This window comes from Bubalus kerabau, chromosome 23 (assembly GCF_029407905.1).
Source record: "Bubalus kerabau isolate K-KA32 ecotype Philippines breed swamp buffalo chromosome 23, PCC_UOA_SB_1v2, whole genome shotgun sequence".
NCBI lineage: Eukaryota > Metazoa > Chordata > Mammalia > Artiodactyla > Bovidae > Bubalus > Bubalus kerabau.
In genome coordinates this window covers 31,083,843-31,105,000 of record NC_073646.1, presented here as the reverse complement: position 1 = coordinate 31,105,000, position 21,158 = coordinate 31,083,843, and the positions used below count along the sequence as shown (strand labels likewise).

At 45.0% G+C, this 21,158-nt stretch overlaps 1 protein-coding gene across 4 annotated transcripts in view; it reads left to right on the top strand.

Annotated features, from left to right (window-relative positions):
- AUTS2 (activator of transcription and developmental regulator AUTS2) overlaps positions 1-21,158 on the top strand; it is a 1,208,818-nt gene that overhangs the window by 824,511 nt on the left and 363,149 nt on the right. For all 4 annotated transcript variants that reach the window (XM_055562776.1, XM_055562775.1, XM_055562778.1 and 1 more), the window contains one exon: positions 19,338-19,367. In XM_055562776.1, coding sequence (XP_055418751.1) covers positions 19,338-19,367 — 30 coding nt within the window. The remainder of the gene's footprint in view (positions 1-19,337; positions 19,368-21,158) is intronic.

Here is a 21,158-nt window from a genome sequence, read left to right as displayed (position 1 = left end):
TGATGAAATTTGTAAACAAATTCATATAGACATTTTTGTTCATTTTTGGATAAATAGCAAGAGAAGAGTTGCTTAAGTAGCATGAAAAGCATGAAGGCTCTTGCTACACATTGCAGAATTATTTTGCAGATAGAAAACTGACATTCCTTCACAAGTGGATGAGTGTCTGCCTTACTGCAACCTTGCCAAGGTTGTGTATCAGCAGTTACATTTTTCTTTTTGTTTGATCAATGAAAAAGAAATATATCTCTTTTTACTCCGTGTTTCTTTGATTACCAGCGAAGCTGAACATTTTTTCCCCCATATGTTTATTAGCCATTTATAGTTCCTCTCCCATGAATTGACCTCTCTGCTTTTGAAAGAAAGGATGAGTCTCCAAGGGCTAGCCAGAGAAAAGATGCTCCAGTGATCATTACCGCGGAGCCCTGGGGCCAGGAGTTGCAGGAGAGAGAATTAGGAGCCTCCTGAGACTGCCAGGCGACTATCAAGTAGGCTTCTTCCCAAACCAGAGCCAGGCTTTTTCTACACAGCCAGCCTGCAATCAGTATTTGTTCTCTACCGTTTCATTTGTTCTGTTAAGAAATATTTTGGATTTTTTGAGATGGGCTCTTCACATTCCACTCAAGTCAGTGCTTATAATTCTTCGCGGGGAGACGACCAGTATTGCCTTCTCAGTTTGGGTTTTTGCTCTGAGAGTCCCATCGGTTCACAGCGCACTGCTGTAGATCTTGCCTGAGTCTTTTACGATCCCTGCCAACCAGCCAGGAGCTGTGACTGCTCTGTAACCTTCCTAGATTTAAATCTGTTGCTCGCGTTTTCCTCGTGGTGTTACAGAGCAGCAGAGCCCATCCATACTGATGTCTTAATATCATTCTCTCTCCTTGGATTTATAGGGTAGAATAAACCCTCTGCCATAGAAGTGCTTATTCATTACTGAGGTACATAATAAAGCCTAAGAATAAAGTAAGACCAAGTAATCGGTCCTATTCCTGGCGGATGACAGTAAAACGCTGGGCAGGGCAATCTCCGAGGACTGCCTTCCTCATAGAGCTAGAAGGTCCCCTTTTAATTAGGCATCCGCATAGTAAGCATGAATGATAGAAACCAGAGAAAAAGAGCACATTCAGAACTACATGACTCCATTTATATAAAACTCTAGAAAATGTACAAACTCATCTATAGTGACGGAAAGCAGATCAGTGGTTGCAGGGAGAAGTGAAGGTGGTGCCCGCAGGGAAAAGATGGAGGGATTAGCAAAGTAGCACAAGTAGACCTCTGAGGGTAGTGGATGTGTTCACTCTTCTGATTGCGGTGATGGTTTCATGGGTGTATACATGTTTATATTCAGTAGTACATTTGAAATATGGGCAGTTTATTCATGTCAATTATATGTCAATAAAGCCACTAAAAAATAATAAGCAGTACAAAGAGATAATCCTTGGCTCACTCTGTATTGGAAATTTTTTTTCTCAAGAAGCTATATTTTGAGGAATATTTAGGAGGATCTAATGAGATTAAATTTTACCTTCATTCTTGAATAAATGGACCTTTCAGAAGATTGAATGGTATCAATCCAACATAAAATAGTAAGGCATTCCAAAGGCAAGATAGCCCTCTCTTCATCTCTGTTGTCCTTTCTTACATTTGAACCTTAAAGGTGACTTTCTATATAATTTTTCTGTAAGACGAAACAGGCTGAGCCCTTTATAAAAGTGTTGGATCTCTTCTCCCCCTCAGCCCCCCTTATCCTTCTGTCATTATATTTCCCCCACCAGGAGCAGAGATCCTACAATGAAGAAAAAAGACAATTCCAAAATGTTGGCCATCTAAAAGGGGACAGACATTTTCAACACAAAGAGATGTTTGTTTTCCTTGCATTTTAACTCTTAATTTTTGACACAGTGGGGAACTCCAGCATGGCTGCCATTTAAAATGTGATTGCCTCTGTCACAGGGGTGTTGTCACTGAAGGCCAGGAAGCAAAGCAAAGCAAGCCCAGAAACAGCGCCTACTGCTAAGGTGCTGGTCCATTTCCCTGCATCCAAATGTTTCTTTTCTCTGGCCTGACGAGGAGTCACTCAGGGAGACTGAAGCTGGAATTTGTACAACCTCTTTTCAGTCCCCCTTGATTTTAATCAGAAATACACAATTATTCTTTTCCTCCAAAGAGAGAAACTCAATCCCCGTTTTAAATTCAATTATTGTAATTGCAGCATTCAGAAAAATAGCACATTCATTTTCTAATAAGAGATTGTGGATACCAAATTACTGCATATAGTATGTCAAAACAGGAAACTTGAGACCGGCAGGCCGGTGGGTGTTTTTATCTTGGCAATTTGTATTTTCTTGCAGACAATTTATAGTAATCCTAGCCTTCCTTGTTTATGATATAGAAGACGGAGTTTTCAAGCCATCCTAAAATAAAGACTGTTGTTACGTATAATTTAATTTAAAATCCTAGTTATGAAAACGATGAATTCTAAGAGGAGCAAACGTTAAGTACCTCATGAAGAGAAGAAGGAAAGGAATCAGGGTTTAGTTCTGTGATACAGCAGTTCAGCATGTCTTCAGATCCCCTTGAACTACCTCCTGACATTTGTAAATCAGTTTGCCTCAATCCATACTTCTATTCCTTTCACCATCTTGCAGTTTAAAAACAAAACAGAAAATGTGATCGGTGGGAAGTTGATAATGCGGCTGTTACGTTTTAGCAATATGAGAGCACCCTGCTCCCTTTTCCTGTTCAAGTCCAGTTGCTTTCCGTTGGCTTGAAATGAGTCCAAATTAAGAAGAAATACTTTAGGATTTCGAGTTTCCTCATTTCCTTAATTGAATAACCTTAACATTGGATTTTTACAAGTGTATGGTGTTATTTTTTTTAGGATTTACTTTTATCTCGAAATTATACTGATGTTCTTTCTCATAGATGCATTCAGATAGCCACCACCTTCGAACACATTAGCATCCATTCCATCAACTGCTGCTGTTCAGTCACTGGTCTCCTTAATTAAACACTTTCTGTGACACTTTCCCTGAGATGTTTAACTCATGTAGTTTATGAATTCATTCTTTCACACATATTTATTGAGCATGGACTAGGTGCCAGGTTTAGGAAGAGCAAGATGCAAGCAAGCTTTGAGGTAGGTTTGGGGAGAGAAGTCCATGCCTGTGGAAAAGGGCACACACGTCCTTGTGTGCCAGGGTGGGTAGACCTCCTCTGCTGGACTGCTGAGTGCACACTGAGCGATGAGCACTTTAGTTACAGTCTCTCAGTTATTCACCGTTTCTGAAGTTAACAAAGTTAATGCTTTCAAAAGTTTGGTCTCTTCCCAAGGTTACTCTGTTGGCCGATTTTTTTTAGCTCCATCCTTAAATAGATCTTGCATATAAATAAACTCTGTGCAAAGGGCTATCCAAATAGCCCCTAATTCTGATTGGTCAAGGTCTCTGGACAAATTCCAAAATGACTGGCTTTCCTAGTTGCACTGATAAGCAGTTGAGTTTTTGATATTTATTCTGTGTATCTGTCCACGTATTTATTTTGCCAGTTTGAATTTGAATGAACATCTTAATGATGTCAAAGCATAAGTCATAATTTGCACAGTGCATAATCTACAAGTATATATTCCACATCTTAGATCTATGCATTTTACTTAGGCCCTATGCATAGGGTTAATAAAAGAATAAATGGTGCTCAGTTGTGTCCAGCTCTCTGCAGCCTGGACAGGACTGTAGCCTACCACGCTGCTTTGCCCATGAAATTTTCCAGGCAAGAATACTAGAGTGGGTTGCCATTTCCTACTTCAGGGAATCTTTCTGACCCAGGGATTGAACCTGAGTCTCCTGCATTGCCGGCAGATTCTTTGTCATCTGAGCCACCAGGGAAGCCCTTCTACATAGGGTTGCTGCTGCTGCTGCTAAATCGCTTCAGCCGTGTCCGACTCTGTGCGACCCCATAGACGGCAGCCCACTAGGCTCCTCTGTCCCTGGGATTCTCCAGGCAAGAATACTGGAGTGGGTTAGTACTGACTACTATTTGACTGAAGACTAAGTCCAAATTCTGTTAACCTTCAGAATTATGCAGTAAGAACCAAAAGGAATGTTTAGTAAATTGAATTCTAAAGCGCCTTTCCTTGTTGATATTTTATGCATGGAATAAAACCATTTGTTACCGGGAAGATGCCTGTTGTTCTCTTTGAGAGGCAGTGGTGGTTTCTGCTTTTGTTTGTTTGTTTAGGTTATTGTTTCTGCTTTTGTGCAGCATAGTATCACGTCTTCAAACACCTCCCAAGCAGAAATCCTTGCAGAATATGATTTTCCCTCTGGCAATAAAATGATACAAAAATCCAACCCAGCATTTAAATGACTATTAAGTTACCTCATTTCTGTGTGTGACACAACATATCTTTTAGGAAAGAGTTGGAAAAAACAAAACTATTAGCATTTCTCTCTGGCTGCTTTCACATGCTTGAACTTATTTCATTTTCACAAAAGTCTTGTGGAGTAGGTATCGTCCCCTTTTACAGGTTAAAGAAAAGAAAAAAAAAGAGTAGGCGCCAAGATATTAGGGGCTTCCCCAGTGGCTCAGCAGGAAGGAACCTACCTGTAATGCAGGAGACACGGGAGACTTGGGTTCCATCTCTGGGTTGAGAAGGTGCCCTGGAGAAGGAAATGGCAACCAACTCCAGTATCCTTGCCTGGAAAATTCCATGGACAGAGAAGCCTGGTGGGCTCCAGTCCATGGGGTCCAATGACAGGACTTAGCACAGGCATGCATGCCAAGATGTTAAGTACCTTTCCAGGATTGCCTGGCTGCTAAATGGAGGGGTCAGAATCCAAACCAAGGTTAGCCTTAGATTTAATGAGCACGTGCTATGAGTGGGCTCTGTGCTCGGTCCTGCTCTTAAGGGAGAGCCGTCTGGGCTCGAGTGGAGACGTGGTTGACGTGCTGCGTTCACTGCTGCTTACAGTCACCACACCCTTTTCAGTCTCAGCTTGCCTCTACTTACCCTCTGCTGAGCCGTCAGTCAGGAAGATATTTTTAAAGCAACTCCTTTGTACACTAAGTCACCTCCATATGGACGTGTTCCATTTCAAGAACGCGTCCATAAGTCCAGTTGTTCAGAAGTCTGACAGAGTTGACCTAGGTACCCAACCCACATAATCAGCTATGTAGTACTGTACTGTAATCGTTTATAATACTTTTCACACAAATAATACGTAAAAATAAAGAAAACATTTGAGCCTTACAGTCCAGTACCTTGATGAGTGCAGCAGGGCGGCACACGGGCATCCAGGGACGCGCTCGCATCTTCGAGAGTTCACAGCTTGAAGGCTCGCACTGCATGGTGCGTTGGAGAGCGTGAGGCGGTGTGCTGCGCTTGCTGGGAACACGGACTCTGGGGGACAGAACTGGGTTCCTATACTGCCTCTTGCCCTTGGAAGGCTGAACTTCTCATCTTGAAAATTAGGGGTCGTCATACTTCCCTCCCAGGGCTGTTGTCAGGACACTCATTTTAAATGACTGATAGCTGTTGGCTTTCATTTTAGGGGGAAATGCTTTTGCGATCATCCTAGGGAGAATCCCTACCCAGAAAGAGCCATGCTGCAGAGAGATGTGAAGTGTACTTCATGAACCAGGCTTTTCTGGAAAAGACAGCTTGGAGCTGCTCTGCTGTTGTGGGTCCTCCTCTTTTTCCTTTTTTTGGCCAGAGGTGGACATTGTCCCTTTGACAGGGAATGGAATGTGCGCTTAGCATGGAAAGCGGGAACTGCGTTCAGTGCTTCACAACCTTAGGGGCTGGAGGAAAGAATGGTTTGCAGCAGCTTCATTATCTAGGGAAAAAGAACTCGGAGTTACGAGCTCTTTAAGAAAGATGCTTTTACTTGGAGTGTTGGAGAAAATAGAACAATTACCTATTGAAGGCAAAGTGTATGAAAAACACCTCTGTTCCTTTTCCTCTGATCATCTAATCTCTTCAGATTCATTCTGCCTTCCTGAAGGTGATTCAAGCCACGCTTGTCTTTGTGGACTGGCTCCCCCACGCCTCCCTGTGGCTGGGGCACAAGGTGATCGCCTGAAGTTCCCAGAGAAAGACAGACATTGCCTCCTGCTCGGAGGAGCTTCCTCTAAGGGCTGGCACTCCACAGGAAGTATCGGATCTGTGGAATGTGTAGAAGGAGGGAGGAAGGGAACCCACGAATCATCAAAGCGCTGATGAGCATTTTTCAGGATCTTTAAAACTGCTCTGGACCCTTTGATGAATCTGGGGACACCAGACTACTCTCTGAGGAACTCGCCATCTGCTGGGAGCAAGACTTATGTATGTGACATCCGGGGAGAATTGTATTTTATCTAAACTAGAACCAGTCAGATTTCTAGCACCTGGCATGCATACTCTTAAAAAGATTTTTTAAATGGAAACCTCAGTCTTTGTTGCATAATAAATGACCAGATGCTCTTTAACACCTCTTGAGTGCTTTCTGTTTGTCAGGCACGGTTCTAATCCCTTTTATGTTTACTACATTTATATTGGGCCTTCCCAGGTGACTCAGGGGTAAAGAATGCGCCTGCCAGCGCAGGAGACGTGGGTTCACTCCCTCAGTCGAGAAGATCACTTGCAAAAGGAAATGGCAAGCCATTCCAGTATTTTTGCCTAGGAAATTCCATGCACAGAGAAACCTGGAAGGCTACAGTCCATGGGGTCACAAAGAGTCAGACATGGTTTAGCTACTGAACATGCACACATGCATATATATATTGGTTGGCCAGAAAGTTCCTTTGGGTGTTTCCATCTGAGCCTATGGAAAATCCCAAACAAACTCTCTGGCCAACCCAATATTTGTTATGTATATGTGCTAGTCAATCCTAAAGGAAATCAGTCCTGAATGTTCATTGAAAGGACTGATGCTGAAGCTGAAACTCCAATACTTTGACCACCTGATGGGAAGAACTGACTCATTGGAAAAGATCCTGATGGTAGGAAAGATTGAAGGTGGGAGGTGAAGGGGACGACAGAGGATAAGATGGTTGGATGGCATCACTGACTCGATGGACATGAGTTTGAGTAAGCTCCCGGAGTTGGTAATGGACAGGGAAGCCTGGCATGTTGCAATTCATGGAGTTGCAAAGAGTTGGACACAACCGAGCAACTGAACTGAAGTCACTTTAATCATGTCTGACTCTGCGACCCTGTGGACTGTAGCCCTACAAGCTCCTGTGTCCATGGAATTCTCCAGGCAAGAATAGTGGATTGGGTTGATGGACCCTTCTCCAGGGGATCTTCCCAACCCAGGAATCAAACCTGAGGTTCTTATGTCTCCTGCATTGGCAGGCAGGTTCTTTACCACTAGTGCCACCTAGGAAGCCATTTCGTGTGTGTGTGTGTGTGTGTGTGTGTATAAAATATATTTATTAATGCAGTGAAAGTTCTCAACATCCTCCTGAGCTTGATACTATCAATAGCCCCATTTGATAGATAGTGGAGCTGAGGCACAGAAAGACAGGTAATTTGTCCAAGGTCCAACAGTTCACGTGCCATCTGGGTAGGATTTGAACCCAGGCCAGCTGGCTCCACAGTTACAGATGAAGGAGATTAAGGTGGTCTTCAAGAGCTCGTTGGCAGATTGGTTCAGATGAAGAGCTACCAGGTTTTGTTAGCGGCTCCTCTGGCTCCCCTAAGGTTTGAGGCCCCCTGCCCCTGGTGGAGCTCGGGCTGGCACGGGCCCTGTGCAGCCCGTTCCACGGCTCCTCTGGCTCCCCTAAGGTTTGAGGCCCCCTCCGCCTAATGGAGCTCGGGCCAGCACGGGCCCTGTGCGGCCCGTCCCACGCCGCAGCTCCCTGGCTCCCCTAAGGTTTGAGGCCCCCTCCGCCTAATGGAGCTCGGGCCAGCACGGGCCCTGTGCGGCCCGTCCCATGCCGCCGCTGCCTGGCCCCGCCAGTCGTCTCATCTGTCGTTCCTCTTACTGAGCACATTTCTAAACGAGGAAGGTTGCTCTGCTTTAAGGACATACAAATGGCTTGCCCTCACCTGTCAAGCATGATCCTTGTATTTTACCAGGCCCATTATGAACGCAATCTTTCTGTCGAAAATTTGCATACCTCCTTTCTTGAAAAGTAATGACAGCAATTTCTTTCCCTCCGCTCACTTTCTGAGTGTCTCATTTAACGGCACCTGTGAAACCGACAGGCGCAGAGATGAGAAGTGAAAGAGAGCAGTTGATTAAATCATCATCAAGTCGGGCCTCAGAAAGTCAATTCTGCTTGCCGTCTGCAATGATATCCTTTTATCTTAAAGTAATGAGCTATGGCACTTTTGCATCGGGTAATGCGATAAGTTCTATTAGCATGTTCCATTTGCCTCACAAGCAAGGGCAAGTCATTTTAGCTAGCTCATATCACTGCAATCAAAGCAATTGGCTTCCCAGGCAGAGAAGAAAGAGAAAAGGCTCAGGGTGATTTCTATGGATCACAACACAGCGGAAAAAATAGACTCTTGTATTATTTTAACCCATAACATACTTTTCCTTTTTCCTCATCAGCAAATTTGGGTTTTATTAGCTCACCCAGGACTCTGAAGAGAACCAAGCCATAGTTGAAGCAAACCCAGGGGGACTCAGGCCCCACCCAAAGAAACAAGCAACCAGGATCTAGAAGGAGAAAATTGCAGCCTTATGAGGCGGGGGGTTGGCTAGGGGTTGTCACAGATAGAATCCTGCCAAAGAAGATAGCGGAGAAGGTCTCCCTGGTAATAATGCTGTGGTCTTATAATAAACTCTTCCTTCACACCATCTTCAAAGTCATTTGTAATAGGTCCCCAGGCAGGTACAGATTAATGCTATTGATGACTGAGAATCAGTAAATCAATGACAAGGAGGCAAAGGATCTGTTGCTTAAGCTTAAAAGAGATGGTTTACAAATCACCCGGCCCTAGCCTGTCAGCTTTACCTTTGGACAAGAAACTCATTTTTCTCATTTTGGCAATCACCGAGGCTTGTGAGCTCTGGGGTTTAAGTACGTTTCATCTTTGGGGTTTATGTATGTTTATACCTGGCAAAATGTCACTTCCTTTCTTCTAAGGAAAAAAAAGTGCTGAACACTTCAAATATTTGTGAAATATCCATTTCTTTGCCCATTTCCAAAAACCCTACTGTATTTTAATAAGCTAAGTGGAAATTTACAACATATAAATAGGTTTGTTTTTTTTTTTTCTCCTATACTTGGATTTCCAAGTGACTAAAAGGAAAAAAAATATTGAAAATTCATTTATGGGCTGGAAAACTTCAGATTGGACAGCTTGATTTCTGGAAATAGATTGGCACTTCTAATCAGTGGTCAGAATGAACCTGGCACACAGTAGTCACTTTCAAATTAATTTTTGAATGAAACTGTGTGATCACCTGAGAGATGCTGTAGGGAAAAGAAGTTTTCTTTTAGGCCCCTCAGATCACATGGATTGTCTGAACTCTGGCCAGTTCAAGCTGAGAACTTGCAAAAATGCCAGGTTTGGAAAACTCACCATATAGGAATGAAAAAGTTACTCAGAATTCCATAAGCTTCTGAAAGTTTGCTCTCAGTTTTACCTGCTGAACAGCTGAAGATTGATATATTATTTTGAAATGTGCACATGTGACTATCAGAAGCTGCACTCTTATGTTTCAAACTGTCTTTGGACACACACATCTTTTGATTGGAAGTGTTTCTCACTAAGTCATGTGTGACTGTTTGGGACCCCATGGACTGTAACCCGCCAGGCTCCTCTGTCCGTGGAATTCTCCAGGCAAGAATACTGGAGCGGGTAGCCATTCCCTTCTCCAAGGGATCTTCCTGACCCAGGGATTGAACCTGGGTCTCCTGCATTGCAGGCAGATTCTTTACCATCTGAGCCACGAGGGAAGTCCTTGATTAGGCTTTCATTTTTTTTTTCCCCTGAGCTATTTTATTTGCTCAGACATAGTTATTGTTGAAATACAGGGGGAAAGGAACTGATGACATCATTTTATACTGAGAAACCCCAAACCATTTTCAGGATTAAAATACGTGTTTTATTTCTAGGGCCCCCATAGCTTTAAATTTAGCTTACAGTCAAAAGCCGGCATGAGAGCAACGTAAACAATGTGAAAAATGAGAGCTTTAAGGAATGATGAAAGACCGACAACATCAGAGTTGCCACATGTGGTACAAAAGAGCTGCCCGTTGTCTTTTTCATGTATGTGGAACTGGGCAGATGGGAAGATGGTGGCCGACATGTTTGTGGTCACCAAGCCGCTAGCTCACTTCCTCGAATAAGAAAATAAGTGCAGTGTTCTCTGTAGGTGGCTTCTTCTGAAATTGCTTTTAGGTGAGGGATGTCCTTACTGTCTTAGATAAACTGCCTGCCCCAAAGGGGAATCTGTTTGTTTTGTAGCGGGCAAAGTGAAACTGTGCTTGATGCGAAGGGCTGTCGTTTACAAGGTGGGGTTCTCCCTCATTTTCCTCTCATTTCCTTTAGGCAGAAAGAAGTATAAAATAACTTTGTTCAGTGATGGTGTTCGGCCCTGACATCTTTGGTGGCAATGATAAATGGATTTGAGACATGAAATAACTGTTCCAGCAAGGTCCATTGAGCAGAATGGAGAGCAGTGCCCTCCTCAATGTCATTGTGTGTGGTGTATTCAATGATTGCCACTTTCTGCTTAAGAATGCATTCCATCACCAGGTCCCTGGAATTCCATCTTGTTCCTTCATCCCAAATGAGGCAGAGGTGTTGCAGACCTTGGCTTATTTCTGTTTGAGTCTTAAAACACAGATACTGAGATTCCCAAATGGCAATGAGAAATGTTTGCTTTTGAGGATGTACTGATACAATAAAATCATAATCATGTCTTGTCCAGGCCGTTTAATGGAAGATACTCTCTTCTGTGAGCTTCCCTGGGGGCTCAGTGGTAAAGAATCAGCCTGCCAATGCAGGAGACTGTGGTTCGGTCCCCAGGTTGAGGAAGATCCCCTGGAGAAGGAAATGGCCACCCACTCCAGTATTCTTGCCTGGGAGATCCGTGAACAGAGCAACCTGGCAGGCTATAGTCCATGGGGTCGCAAAAGAGTCTGACACAACTTAGCCACTAAACAATAACATCTTTTCTTCTGGGCCCCAGCTCTCTTGTGTGTGTGTGTGTGCTCAGTCGTGTCTGACTATTTGTGACCCTATGGACTGTAGCCAGCCAGGCTCCTCTGTCTATAGGATTTTCCAGGCAAGAATACTGGAGTGGGTTGCCATTTCCTTCTGCAGGGGATTTTCCTGACCCAGGGATCAAACCTGCTTCTCCTGTGTCTCCTGCATTGTAGGTGGATTCTTTACTGCTGAGCCAGCGGCCACCTCTCTTGCTTCTGCTAATAATTTTTACCCTGCCTGGTGTGTTCAAGCATACATTCCTTTGTATTAAGGAGTTAAGTTAGTCAGTGTTTTCTGTGCCTTTCTTTCTTTGGAATTACTTGTCTTTTAAATCAGCGTTTGCTTACACTGCATGAAATCAGGAATTCTAAAGATGAGTGAGATGGATTTATCAATATGATTGAGCGGCTCCTTGTGTCTCAAGGCCTGAAGGAAGATGAACGAGGCACCGCCCTTACCTTCACAGGGCCCGTGCTCTGATGGGAAGACTGTTGTGGCCAACAGTGAAGACACAGTTTTGTAAGAGATGGAGGCAGAAGCAATTAATTCTGAAAAGAGTACTGGAATTCTGAGAATTCTCAATTCCAAGAAGAGTGTTGGAGGACTCAGAGGAAATTGTATTTTTAAAGGCGAATTATAAGTTTTTAGGGGGAAACTTGGAGGAACAGAATTCCAGGTAGAGGACATTGTTAAGTGCGAAGATGGGAGGACCTGAGAGTGTGATCCAGTGTACCGGGGTGTGACTGGATGTGTTAGGATTATACCACTCCAAGCGTGGATGCAGACCAAAGCCAGCCTGTGAGCTCTCTGTAACTGCCTACTGCGAGATTAGTATAGCGGTTGAGAGTAAGCATTTGGGAACTTTTACAGCAATTCAGTAGAATAATTTTACATCTCTTAAATCTAATAACATTTTTATATGTCTTTGCTTTCCTTTTCCATTTCTCTAGCAGTTATTTTTTATTATATCTTACAAAGTATTGGTCTACAATACATTGAAAATTAAAACAAAAACAAATGGTCCTTCTCCACAGAAAGCCCAAGAAGCACTGGGTTGGAGGAGCAGAGGGCAATGGAAGAGCTGGGAAGCCGTATAGCATTTTCATTGCCCTCTAGGCCATGGGAAGTGTCATGAGCAAATTGGAATTTAGGAAATCCACTCTGTTCAGTAAAGACTTGGATCAGAAACAAAAGAGACCTTGGGCCTTGGAAAGCCATCATTAGCCTCTTGTAATGATAAAATAAAAGCCTGAAGGAAAGCGGCGGCCATGGCCGTGAAGATGGAGAGGACTTAGAAAACAGAATCGGTGATGCGGGGTGAGAGAGGAAGATAGATCTGCTCAAGATTGGAGTCAAGGATGATGACAAGACTCTTCACTCGGGCAGTTGAGTGATTGCGTGGTGATGTCATCACCAAGAACAGCCTGGGAGGGGACAGGTGCGGGCTGAGCAGAAGATGGTGAGTCTGGATTTTGATGGATACTTGAGCTGAGCTGTTTCTAGGGCTTCAGGAGGAGGGTGGAGCAAACAAAACATAAGTCAGCAACAGTTAATGTTAATTGTCTACACTTACTCTGTACTATGTCTGAGTTGTTTACATGTATCAATTCATTTTATTCTCACCTTCCTAGGAGGGAAATGCCATTATTACCCACATTTTACAGAGAAGTAAACTGAGATGCAGAGAGTTTAAATAACTTTCCCAAAGTCACACAGCTGGCAGATGGTAGGCATGGAGAGTTTTTTAGTCTCAGCATACACATGTTAGCTGGAGCTGAGGGATTCTTTAAGGACTCCCCTGGAAATCATAAAGAAATGATAGACCTGCACATGCAGCTCTAGGGAGACAATGATATGAATGAGTATGTAGAGAAGGAAGGACCCTGAGCAGATAGGCGCAATATTGGTGAATGTGTACAGGGGAGAGATTCCAGCATGTTCGGTGGAAACATTCCAAATTTCCAGCACTAGGGAATTTTTTTTACTAGATTATTTACAACCCATACAGTGGATTACAGTGCAGCCTTTTAAAAAAATATGATGTTACTGGCAAATTTTACTCATTACACTAAAATAGCGGATATATTGGGTGAAAACTAAAGTGAAAAGTTAAAGTAGAAAAGTGGGCTTCCTCATGACTGAGGGCTTTCCTGGTGGCTTAGATGATAAAGAATCTGCCTGCAATGCAGGAGACCTGGGTTTGATCCCTGGGTTGGGAAGATCCCCTGGAGAAGAGAATGACAACCCACTCCAGGATTCTTGCCAGGAGAATTCCATGGACCAAGGAGCCTGTACTCATTAAAATAAAAAAGCAGAAAAACATCTATTTTGACTATGCCAAAGCCTTTGACTGTGTGGATCACAATAAACTGTGGAAAATTCTGAAAGAGGTGGGAATACCAGACCACCTGACCTGCCTCTTGAGAAACCTATGTGCAGGTCAGAAAGCAACAGTTAGAACTGGACATGGAACAACAGACTGGTTCCAAATAGGAAAAGGAGTACGTCAAGGCTGTATATTGTCACCCTGCTTATTTAACTTATATGCAGAGTACATCATGAGAAACGCTGGGCTGGAAGAAGCACAAGCTGGAGTCAAGATTGCCCGGAGAAATATCAATAACCTCAGATACGCAGATGACACCACCCTTATGGCAGAAAGTGAAGAGGAACTCAAAAGCCTCTTGATGAAAGTGAAAGTGGAGAGTGAAAAAGTTGGCTTAAAGCTCAACATTCAGAAAACGAAGATCATGGCATCCGGTCCCATCACTTCATGGAAAATAGATGGGGAAACAGTGGAAACAGTGTCAGACTTTATTTTTGGGGGCTCCAAAATCACTACAGATGGTGACTGCAGCCATGAAATTAAAAGACGCTTACTCCTTGGAAGGAAAGTTATGACCAACCTAGATAACATATTGAAAAGCAGAGACATTACTTTGCCATCAAAGGTCCATCTAGTCAAGGCTGTGGTTTTCCCAGTGGTCATGTATGGATGTGAGAGTTGGACTGTGAAGAAAGCTGAGCGCCGAAGAATTGATGTTTTTGAACTGTGGTGTTGGAGAAGACTCTTGAGAGTCCCTTGGACTGCAAAGAGATCCAACCAGTCCATTCTGAAGGAGATCAGCCCTGGAATTTCTTTGGAAGGAATGATGGTAAATCTGAAACTCCAGTCCTTTGGCCACCTCATGCGAAGAGTTGACTCATTGGAAAAGACTCTGATGCTGGGAGGAATTAGGGGCAGGAGGAGAAGGGGATGACAGAGGATGAGATGGCTGGATGGCATCACTGATTCAATGGACTGGATGGCATCACTGACTCAATGGACGTGAGTCTGAGTGAACTCCGGGAGTTGGTGATGGACAGGGAGGCCTGGCGTGCTGTGATTCATGGAGTCACAAAGAATTGGACATGACTCAGCGACTAAACTGAACTGAACTAAAACTAAAATATTGTACATATTTGGTGAAAACAAAGCAGGTTACCAAATAGTAACCTTTGTTTTCATTTCTTAAAATCTGTGGGTAAAGGATGAAGAGAACGAAGGAAAGGCTGGGATGAATTATGTGAAGTGAAGTGAAAGTCACTCAGTTGTGTCCGACTCTTTGCAACCCCATGGACTATTCAGTCCTTGGAATTCTCCAGGCCAGAATACTGGAGTGGGTAGCCTTTCCTTTCTCCAACGGATCTTCCCAACCCAGGGATCAAACCCAGGTCTCCTGCATTGCAGGCAGATTCTTTACCAGCTGAGCCACATTGTACAAATGTGTTAATAGTGTTTGTCTGTAGATGGTAAACTGATGGTTTCTTTTTTTTTTTTTTTAATACTTATTTAATTATTTAACTGTACTGGGTCTTAGTTGACACATGTGAACTCTTAGTTGTGACAAGTGGGATTTAGTTCCCTGACCAGGGATCAAATCTGGGTCTCCTGCATTGGGAGTACAGAGTCTTAGCCACTGGACCACCAGGGAAGTCCCTGGTGGGTGATTTTTGAACATGTATTTTAATACATATGTATTAATTTTCAAAAAGAGAGAATAGTGGGGTGGGGATTGGTTGGTTATTTTCTGGGTTTAAGAGGTAAGACTTGTCTGGGAAAGGAAGACGGTGCCTCCAAAGGTTTGGTCTGGCTTGAGGAAGAAGAGCTAAAGAGGCAGTTGGGTGTGATGGGTTGGAATGAGCACAGGTACCCAGGTTAGGAACTGGTCACTTGCTAATCCTGCATTCGAGGCATGTGGCTTGGATTTCATGCCTCCTGTTTCCCTCTCTTGCCTGTGGTGGGTCGGGGTCATGTCTTTGTCTGAAGGCTGAGTGGCCAAGAATTCTTCCCTGTCTGGCTTTTAAAATGGAGGAAAGGATTTTCAGCTGTTCACAAAGGGCTTTGAAATCCAGTCATGGCGAGTACTCTGTCACCTCGAGCTGGTTGTTAGCATGCAACCTGTTTGCTAATAAACCAATATAGGACCTTGGTGTCAAAATGCTTAAAATGGTCAAATCAGCCGGGACCGCATTTCTGTATCTGACATGCCTTTTCCATTTCCCAGCCCCATGCAGAACATAAACCTGAGTCAGGAGGCGGCTCCGTGTGAACTCTCATAAATTGGAGTGGGTATCTAGGGAGTGGGGAGCAGACACTTCTTCTTTTAACCTTTCAGGACCAAGAATCATTTGGCCAGAAATCCACACCGTATTGAACTTAGGGTGTGAAAGCCTTACAGTGTATTAAATGTGAATTTGAGACCATGAATTCTACCCACACCGACTCCATAAAACAGCCTCCCTTTTTCATAAAGCAGGCCCATAAACCGCTGCCAGTGAAGCAGAAAGACTCCTTAGGACTGTGGCTCGCTTTCCGTCTGGGGTTGTCAACAAACCCCCTTTATGAGTGGAATAGACCTCTTGTATGTGTCGAGCTTCTGGCTTTTTACAGAGTGTGTTAGAAGCCAGGCTAGGCAAACGTTCGGCACTGTTTGCTGAGTGCATTTATTGCCTTTGCATAATTTATGAGCTGGAGGGGTTGACCATCATTCGTCTCTGCCAGGGGCTGGCACTCCAGGCTCCAGAGAGCGGAGCTGTAAATTGGATGGTGCGCTCCTGCTGAGCTCACGGCAAAGTCCTCGGGTCAGTATGGGAATTTAATACCAGAAATGGAACTGTTTTCTCAGCGCACCATGTGGGCCCCAGCACAGCACAGACTGTTTTGGCAGACTCTGCGACTGGCCTTGTCGAGGGGCTGTCACTCACCCGGCATGTTGTGTGGGGAGCCTGAGCATTTTTAATCGGCTTGGCATCCGTGCTGCTTCCATAATGGATACCAGTAGGTCTCAGTTCTTCACCATATGCTTAACTCTGGAGACAAGGTGCTTCTGGGTATATCAGTAATTACTTGATGCAGAATTAAGTGGACCTTGAAATTAGAACTGGACTGTTGGAAAGCAGGAAGCTTAACACTTTGATAGGAATAACCATTCCCAGGGACGCACTGCTGTTCGGGTGGGGGGAGGGGGCGCGGACAGCGGCGGTTCTTTCCCCCACCGTCATCCCCACTCTTCTGCCCCCTGCACGCCAGTCCTTGGGGGGTGTGGGCAGATGCTCTGCCCCCACCTTCAGCTGCCGCTGATTACCTCACAAGGCGGGCTGTGAACATCTGGGAAGACGAGCCTGCCTGGCAAAACCCTCTTCTGTCTTCCACATCCCTCCCGAATCATGCTCTGTCACTCTTGAAAATGTGCTGGGAACTTCGGAACCTCAAGGAAGGCTTCATTGAAGGCAGTGGAGAAACCACACAGTCAGGAGAGCTATTGTCCCTCATCCTCTGCTGTTGGAGGCCTTCGAGGTCTTCATCCCACCCATTTTCTTTCTCAGCTGGTTCGACTTACTGTAACAGAGCAGTCGCCCCTCAGGCAGAAGAAAGTCAGTTTACACAATCTGAGGCTGGGAGCTTGGCTGAGAAGGCAATGGTTAAAGCACTGTCACGGAACCTCTGATAACCCTGTGGCATTGAGGAGCCCATGAGGTTGCCATGGGAACTCCTAAATGCGTGTTGTGCAGACAGTTTACTCCCCAAACTGAGTCTTAGTAGATGTCCGCATTTGGATGGCGGTTTTGTTACTTTCGGAGAAGGCAATGGCAACCCACTCCAGTACTCTTGCCTGGAAAATCCCATGAGCGGAGGAGCCTGGTAGACTGCAGTCCATGGGGTCACTAAGAGTCGGACACGACTGAGCGACTTCGCTTTCACTTTGTTACTTTCAATTGAAAACTCTCTAATGGTGGTTTAAACAATGTTAATTTATTGTTAACTTATATGAACAAAAAACTCCAAAGCCTGGCTGCTCTGAAGTTGGTTCCCATGTCTCAGTTGCGCCAAGCTCTTTCTTCCCTTGTTTTTGTACTTCAGCTTTTGGCCTCATGTTTGCAGAATGGCTGCCCAGATCTGGACGTTGCGTCCTCATGCAGTAATGTTCAGGGGAAAGAAGCAGTGCTTCTGCTTCTCTCCTTTTTGTGAAGAGGAACCTTAAGCAGACATTTTCTCAAGTCCCATCCAAAACTGGGTCTTACATCTACCCTTAGCTGCAAGGGAAGTTGGGAAATGGAGACTATCTGACTTTTTCGGTCTCGAAATGTCAGGAGCTGGTACAGACGTGGGAGAAGGGGGACTGCGAATGGCTGTGGGTGTGTAGCCAGCAGCGGCTGCTCTATAAGCGAATTTATTTCCCGTTTCTGGTTGTAGCTGCATCAACTCCCTTGTCCAGGCAGCCACTCTAAAAATCCTTGGCATCGTCCCAGACTTGTCCCTCTTGCTCCCACACCCATGTGTCATCTAGTCCTGTCGGTTCCACCTTCACAGTCGCTGTGCCATCTGCCTTGTGTGTTAGTTGCTCAGTTGTGTCCGACTCTTTGCAACCCCATGGACTGTAGCTGGCCAGGTTCCTCTGTCCCTGGGATTCTCTCGGCAGGAATACTGGAGTGGGTTGCCATTCACTTCTCCAGGAGATCTTCTCCAACCCAGGGATCGAACCTGGGTCTCCCTTATGGCAGGTGGATTCTTTACCATCTGTACCACCAGGGAAGCCATCTGCTCTCTGCTCTGCCCTTTCTTAACCCATGCATTGTGCTGGTCTAGACAGCATAAGGGTTGCCAGCCTGGTCTCCCCATGACCTGGTCCTTTCCTCACAGCACTCTGTCTCTCCTCCTCTCCTCAGAAGTGTCATCCTCACGGAGTAGGTTTATCTCTGATCATGTTACTTCTACTGTGAAACCAAAAGCTGCCTTAGGACCAGGCCCGACTGAATATCTGACCCACTTAGCAGTGCTTATCAAGGTCCATTGAGTGAATGAATAGACGTATTGACATGCTGAGTATTTACTCTCACAAAACACATCCTCTTCTTATTAATCTAGTATCGGATATCAGAACTTTATTCTTGGTTTTGAAATAAGAATGTGTTCTTTTTTTTCCTTTACTTCTAATGAGGAACCCAAAGCTTTGGGTTAACTGTCATTCTCTGGTCTTCTGAAACTGCGCTCAATGGTTGGAATCTGTTAGATAACCATGTGAGTTTCCTGACCTACAGCTTTTTTTTTAATTTTGCCCATATTGTTGATTTGTTACCTTGACCTCTTGTCCTTGGCATGTTTTTAATAGAGAATATTCCCTGTTTTCTCTGGCTGATCACACGTGATGAGCCTTGCCTGTCATGTTCTGCTTCCTTCAAAGTCCACATGAGAGAGTGCAGTGCCCAGAGGTTCGCCTCTTTTCCTCTAGAAGAGCAACAGGAGAGAGCGCGCCATTCACATTAGCTAAGGGAAAGATGTTTCCGTTAAGAAATTGATTTTGCTTTGACTCCCACTGAATGATCTCGATTTACCTTAGTCTCGGGGCTGGATTGGCTCCTCTGTGGGCGTCCCCTCTGCTGTGAGGTGAGGGGTGCTCGCTGGTGTGACCAGCTGACCGCAAGGTGAGCCACGGAGCACGGGCATGGGATGCATTCAATAGAAGGACTTCTCGCACTTTGCTTTGGTTTCTCTTCACAGCACTTGAACTGAAGACCTTTTCCAGCCCAGACACGCTGTTTCCTACTTCCTTTACTTGCCTTGCCTTTTTTTTTTTTTTTTCTGTAGCAATAGCAAAAACATACCTCAATTTTTGCACTAATGCTCATTCTCTTGTCTTCTTTTCAGTGTGACAGCGACAGTGACCAGGAAGAGAAGGTAGGCCCCTCTCATGCCCCCACTGTGCGCACAGCAGGCGGCGTCCTGAACGTCGGGGTCTGCCTCACACGCTGCGGGGTGGGGTGCCGGCTTCATGCCCACAGCACGTCTCTTCTGCACAGACGGGCTGTAGTCACACACAGTGGCATTTCCTGTGATGAGAAAGAAATCTTTCACTTGTGAGGCCCACTTTTAAAAAATAAGCCCTTGAATGATGCGTATATATGACACGACGTTTTTCACTTTATAGAAGATTTTAAAAGAGGAAATTGCTTATTTTAATAGCCATCTGATTTTTCTGGTTTTATCCTTGATTGGAACATTAAACCTGCTAATATGCATTTGTAATGTCGTTCCTGCATTTCTGTTACTGACCCATATGCTTCTTCCTGCTTTTCTGTACATATTGGCCTTCTCGATAGAAATGTTAATGGTCTACTCCTATGAGTTTTGGTTTATGTTAATGGTTTATTCCTGTTCCTCATGGGGGTGGAGGGAGAGGTGGGCCAGGGCTGTCAGGTAGGAGCCGCCCTCTTCTGGTCCAGGGGGATGGTCAGGTGGGAGGGTGCTTCTTCCAGCAGGTACACGCTCTGTTCCGAGGCTGATGGCCACCAGCCTCTACGTAGCCGGTTCCACACAGGCGAAGACAAGGAGCTCGGTTTGGGGGCTTCCAGAGGATTGGATCACAACCTGGTAAAGTGTACATTCTGCGGCCCGAGCCAAAGGGGTTGTCTGTCTGTTCCGTTTCTTTTTCTAGCTGTGCCAGCCCTCCGACCAAATTTCTTTCCAATGTTATTGCCGCTCTATGCATTTTGAAAATAGTTAACCTGAATATCATGGTTTCTATATTGCTTGGCACCAAAAGGAATGTACCCATCCTCCCCTCATCCCCAGTTTCTGGGTCTGTCCTGCCCAGCTGGCTTTCCTGAGCTCTTCTCCCCGACTCTCACCTCCGACGTGCTGGCAGGTTTTACTCAGAATCCTGTGGTTAGTATTTAGTGGGATCTTTCCATGGAGCCCAGCATTTTCCCCCTCATTCTCTGCTGCCAGCCTCCAAGAGAGATCTAAAGGCCCTTGTTCTGTGCTGTCGTTAATTTGAATTCAGCATATGCAGCCCGTTATAAAATGCGAGACATCATCATTTGAGCAGGTCAAGCATATTCAGATGAAGACAAATGGTGCTTATTTGATTTCCTTAAAATCAGGAAATGAAAAAAGTGCTCTCTGGAGAAATCATGTTCTGCCTGACTTGGATGATAGACCAGTGCGTGTCCCCCAGATAAGAACAGGCTCTCGCCTTGAGGTTTTTATCTCTGAAGGACGGCTAGGACTGTCAGCTTGCTGACATGTGCATTATCCATGTCATTTTAAACAAAGTGACCTATGGAAGGGTGCGCCGTGCTGTGACACGGTAATGGGCTGTTGGATGACAGTGGAAGTGCGCGCTGGAAAGGGGGCTGTGGGTTAGTCTTTTGTTTAGCTGACAAGTAGGCGCTTCCTTCCTCCAGCCCCCGAGGAGCCCTAACTCCTTGAAAGTGTTCCCCCACTGTGTCTCTGGCAGCCAGTGTGCAGTGGGTGCCTGAGGCATGTGGGCAACAGTGGGCGTTTGGTGATCAAGTAAGCCCGCTGGCCCCCAAGCCATCCTGGCCACATCCCATCCACAGGGCAGTCTCGTTCTATCAGGCCTGGGGACCCAGGGAGAGACTGGCACTTCTGGCTGCCCCAGGAGATCTTTGCCAGGTGACAGTAGATCTCACTTTCCAAGTGGGTGGCCCTTTCCAAGGGGATGAG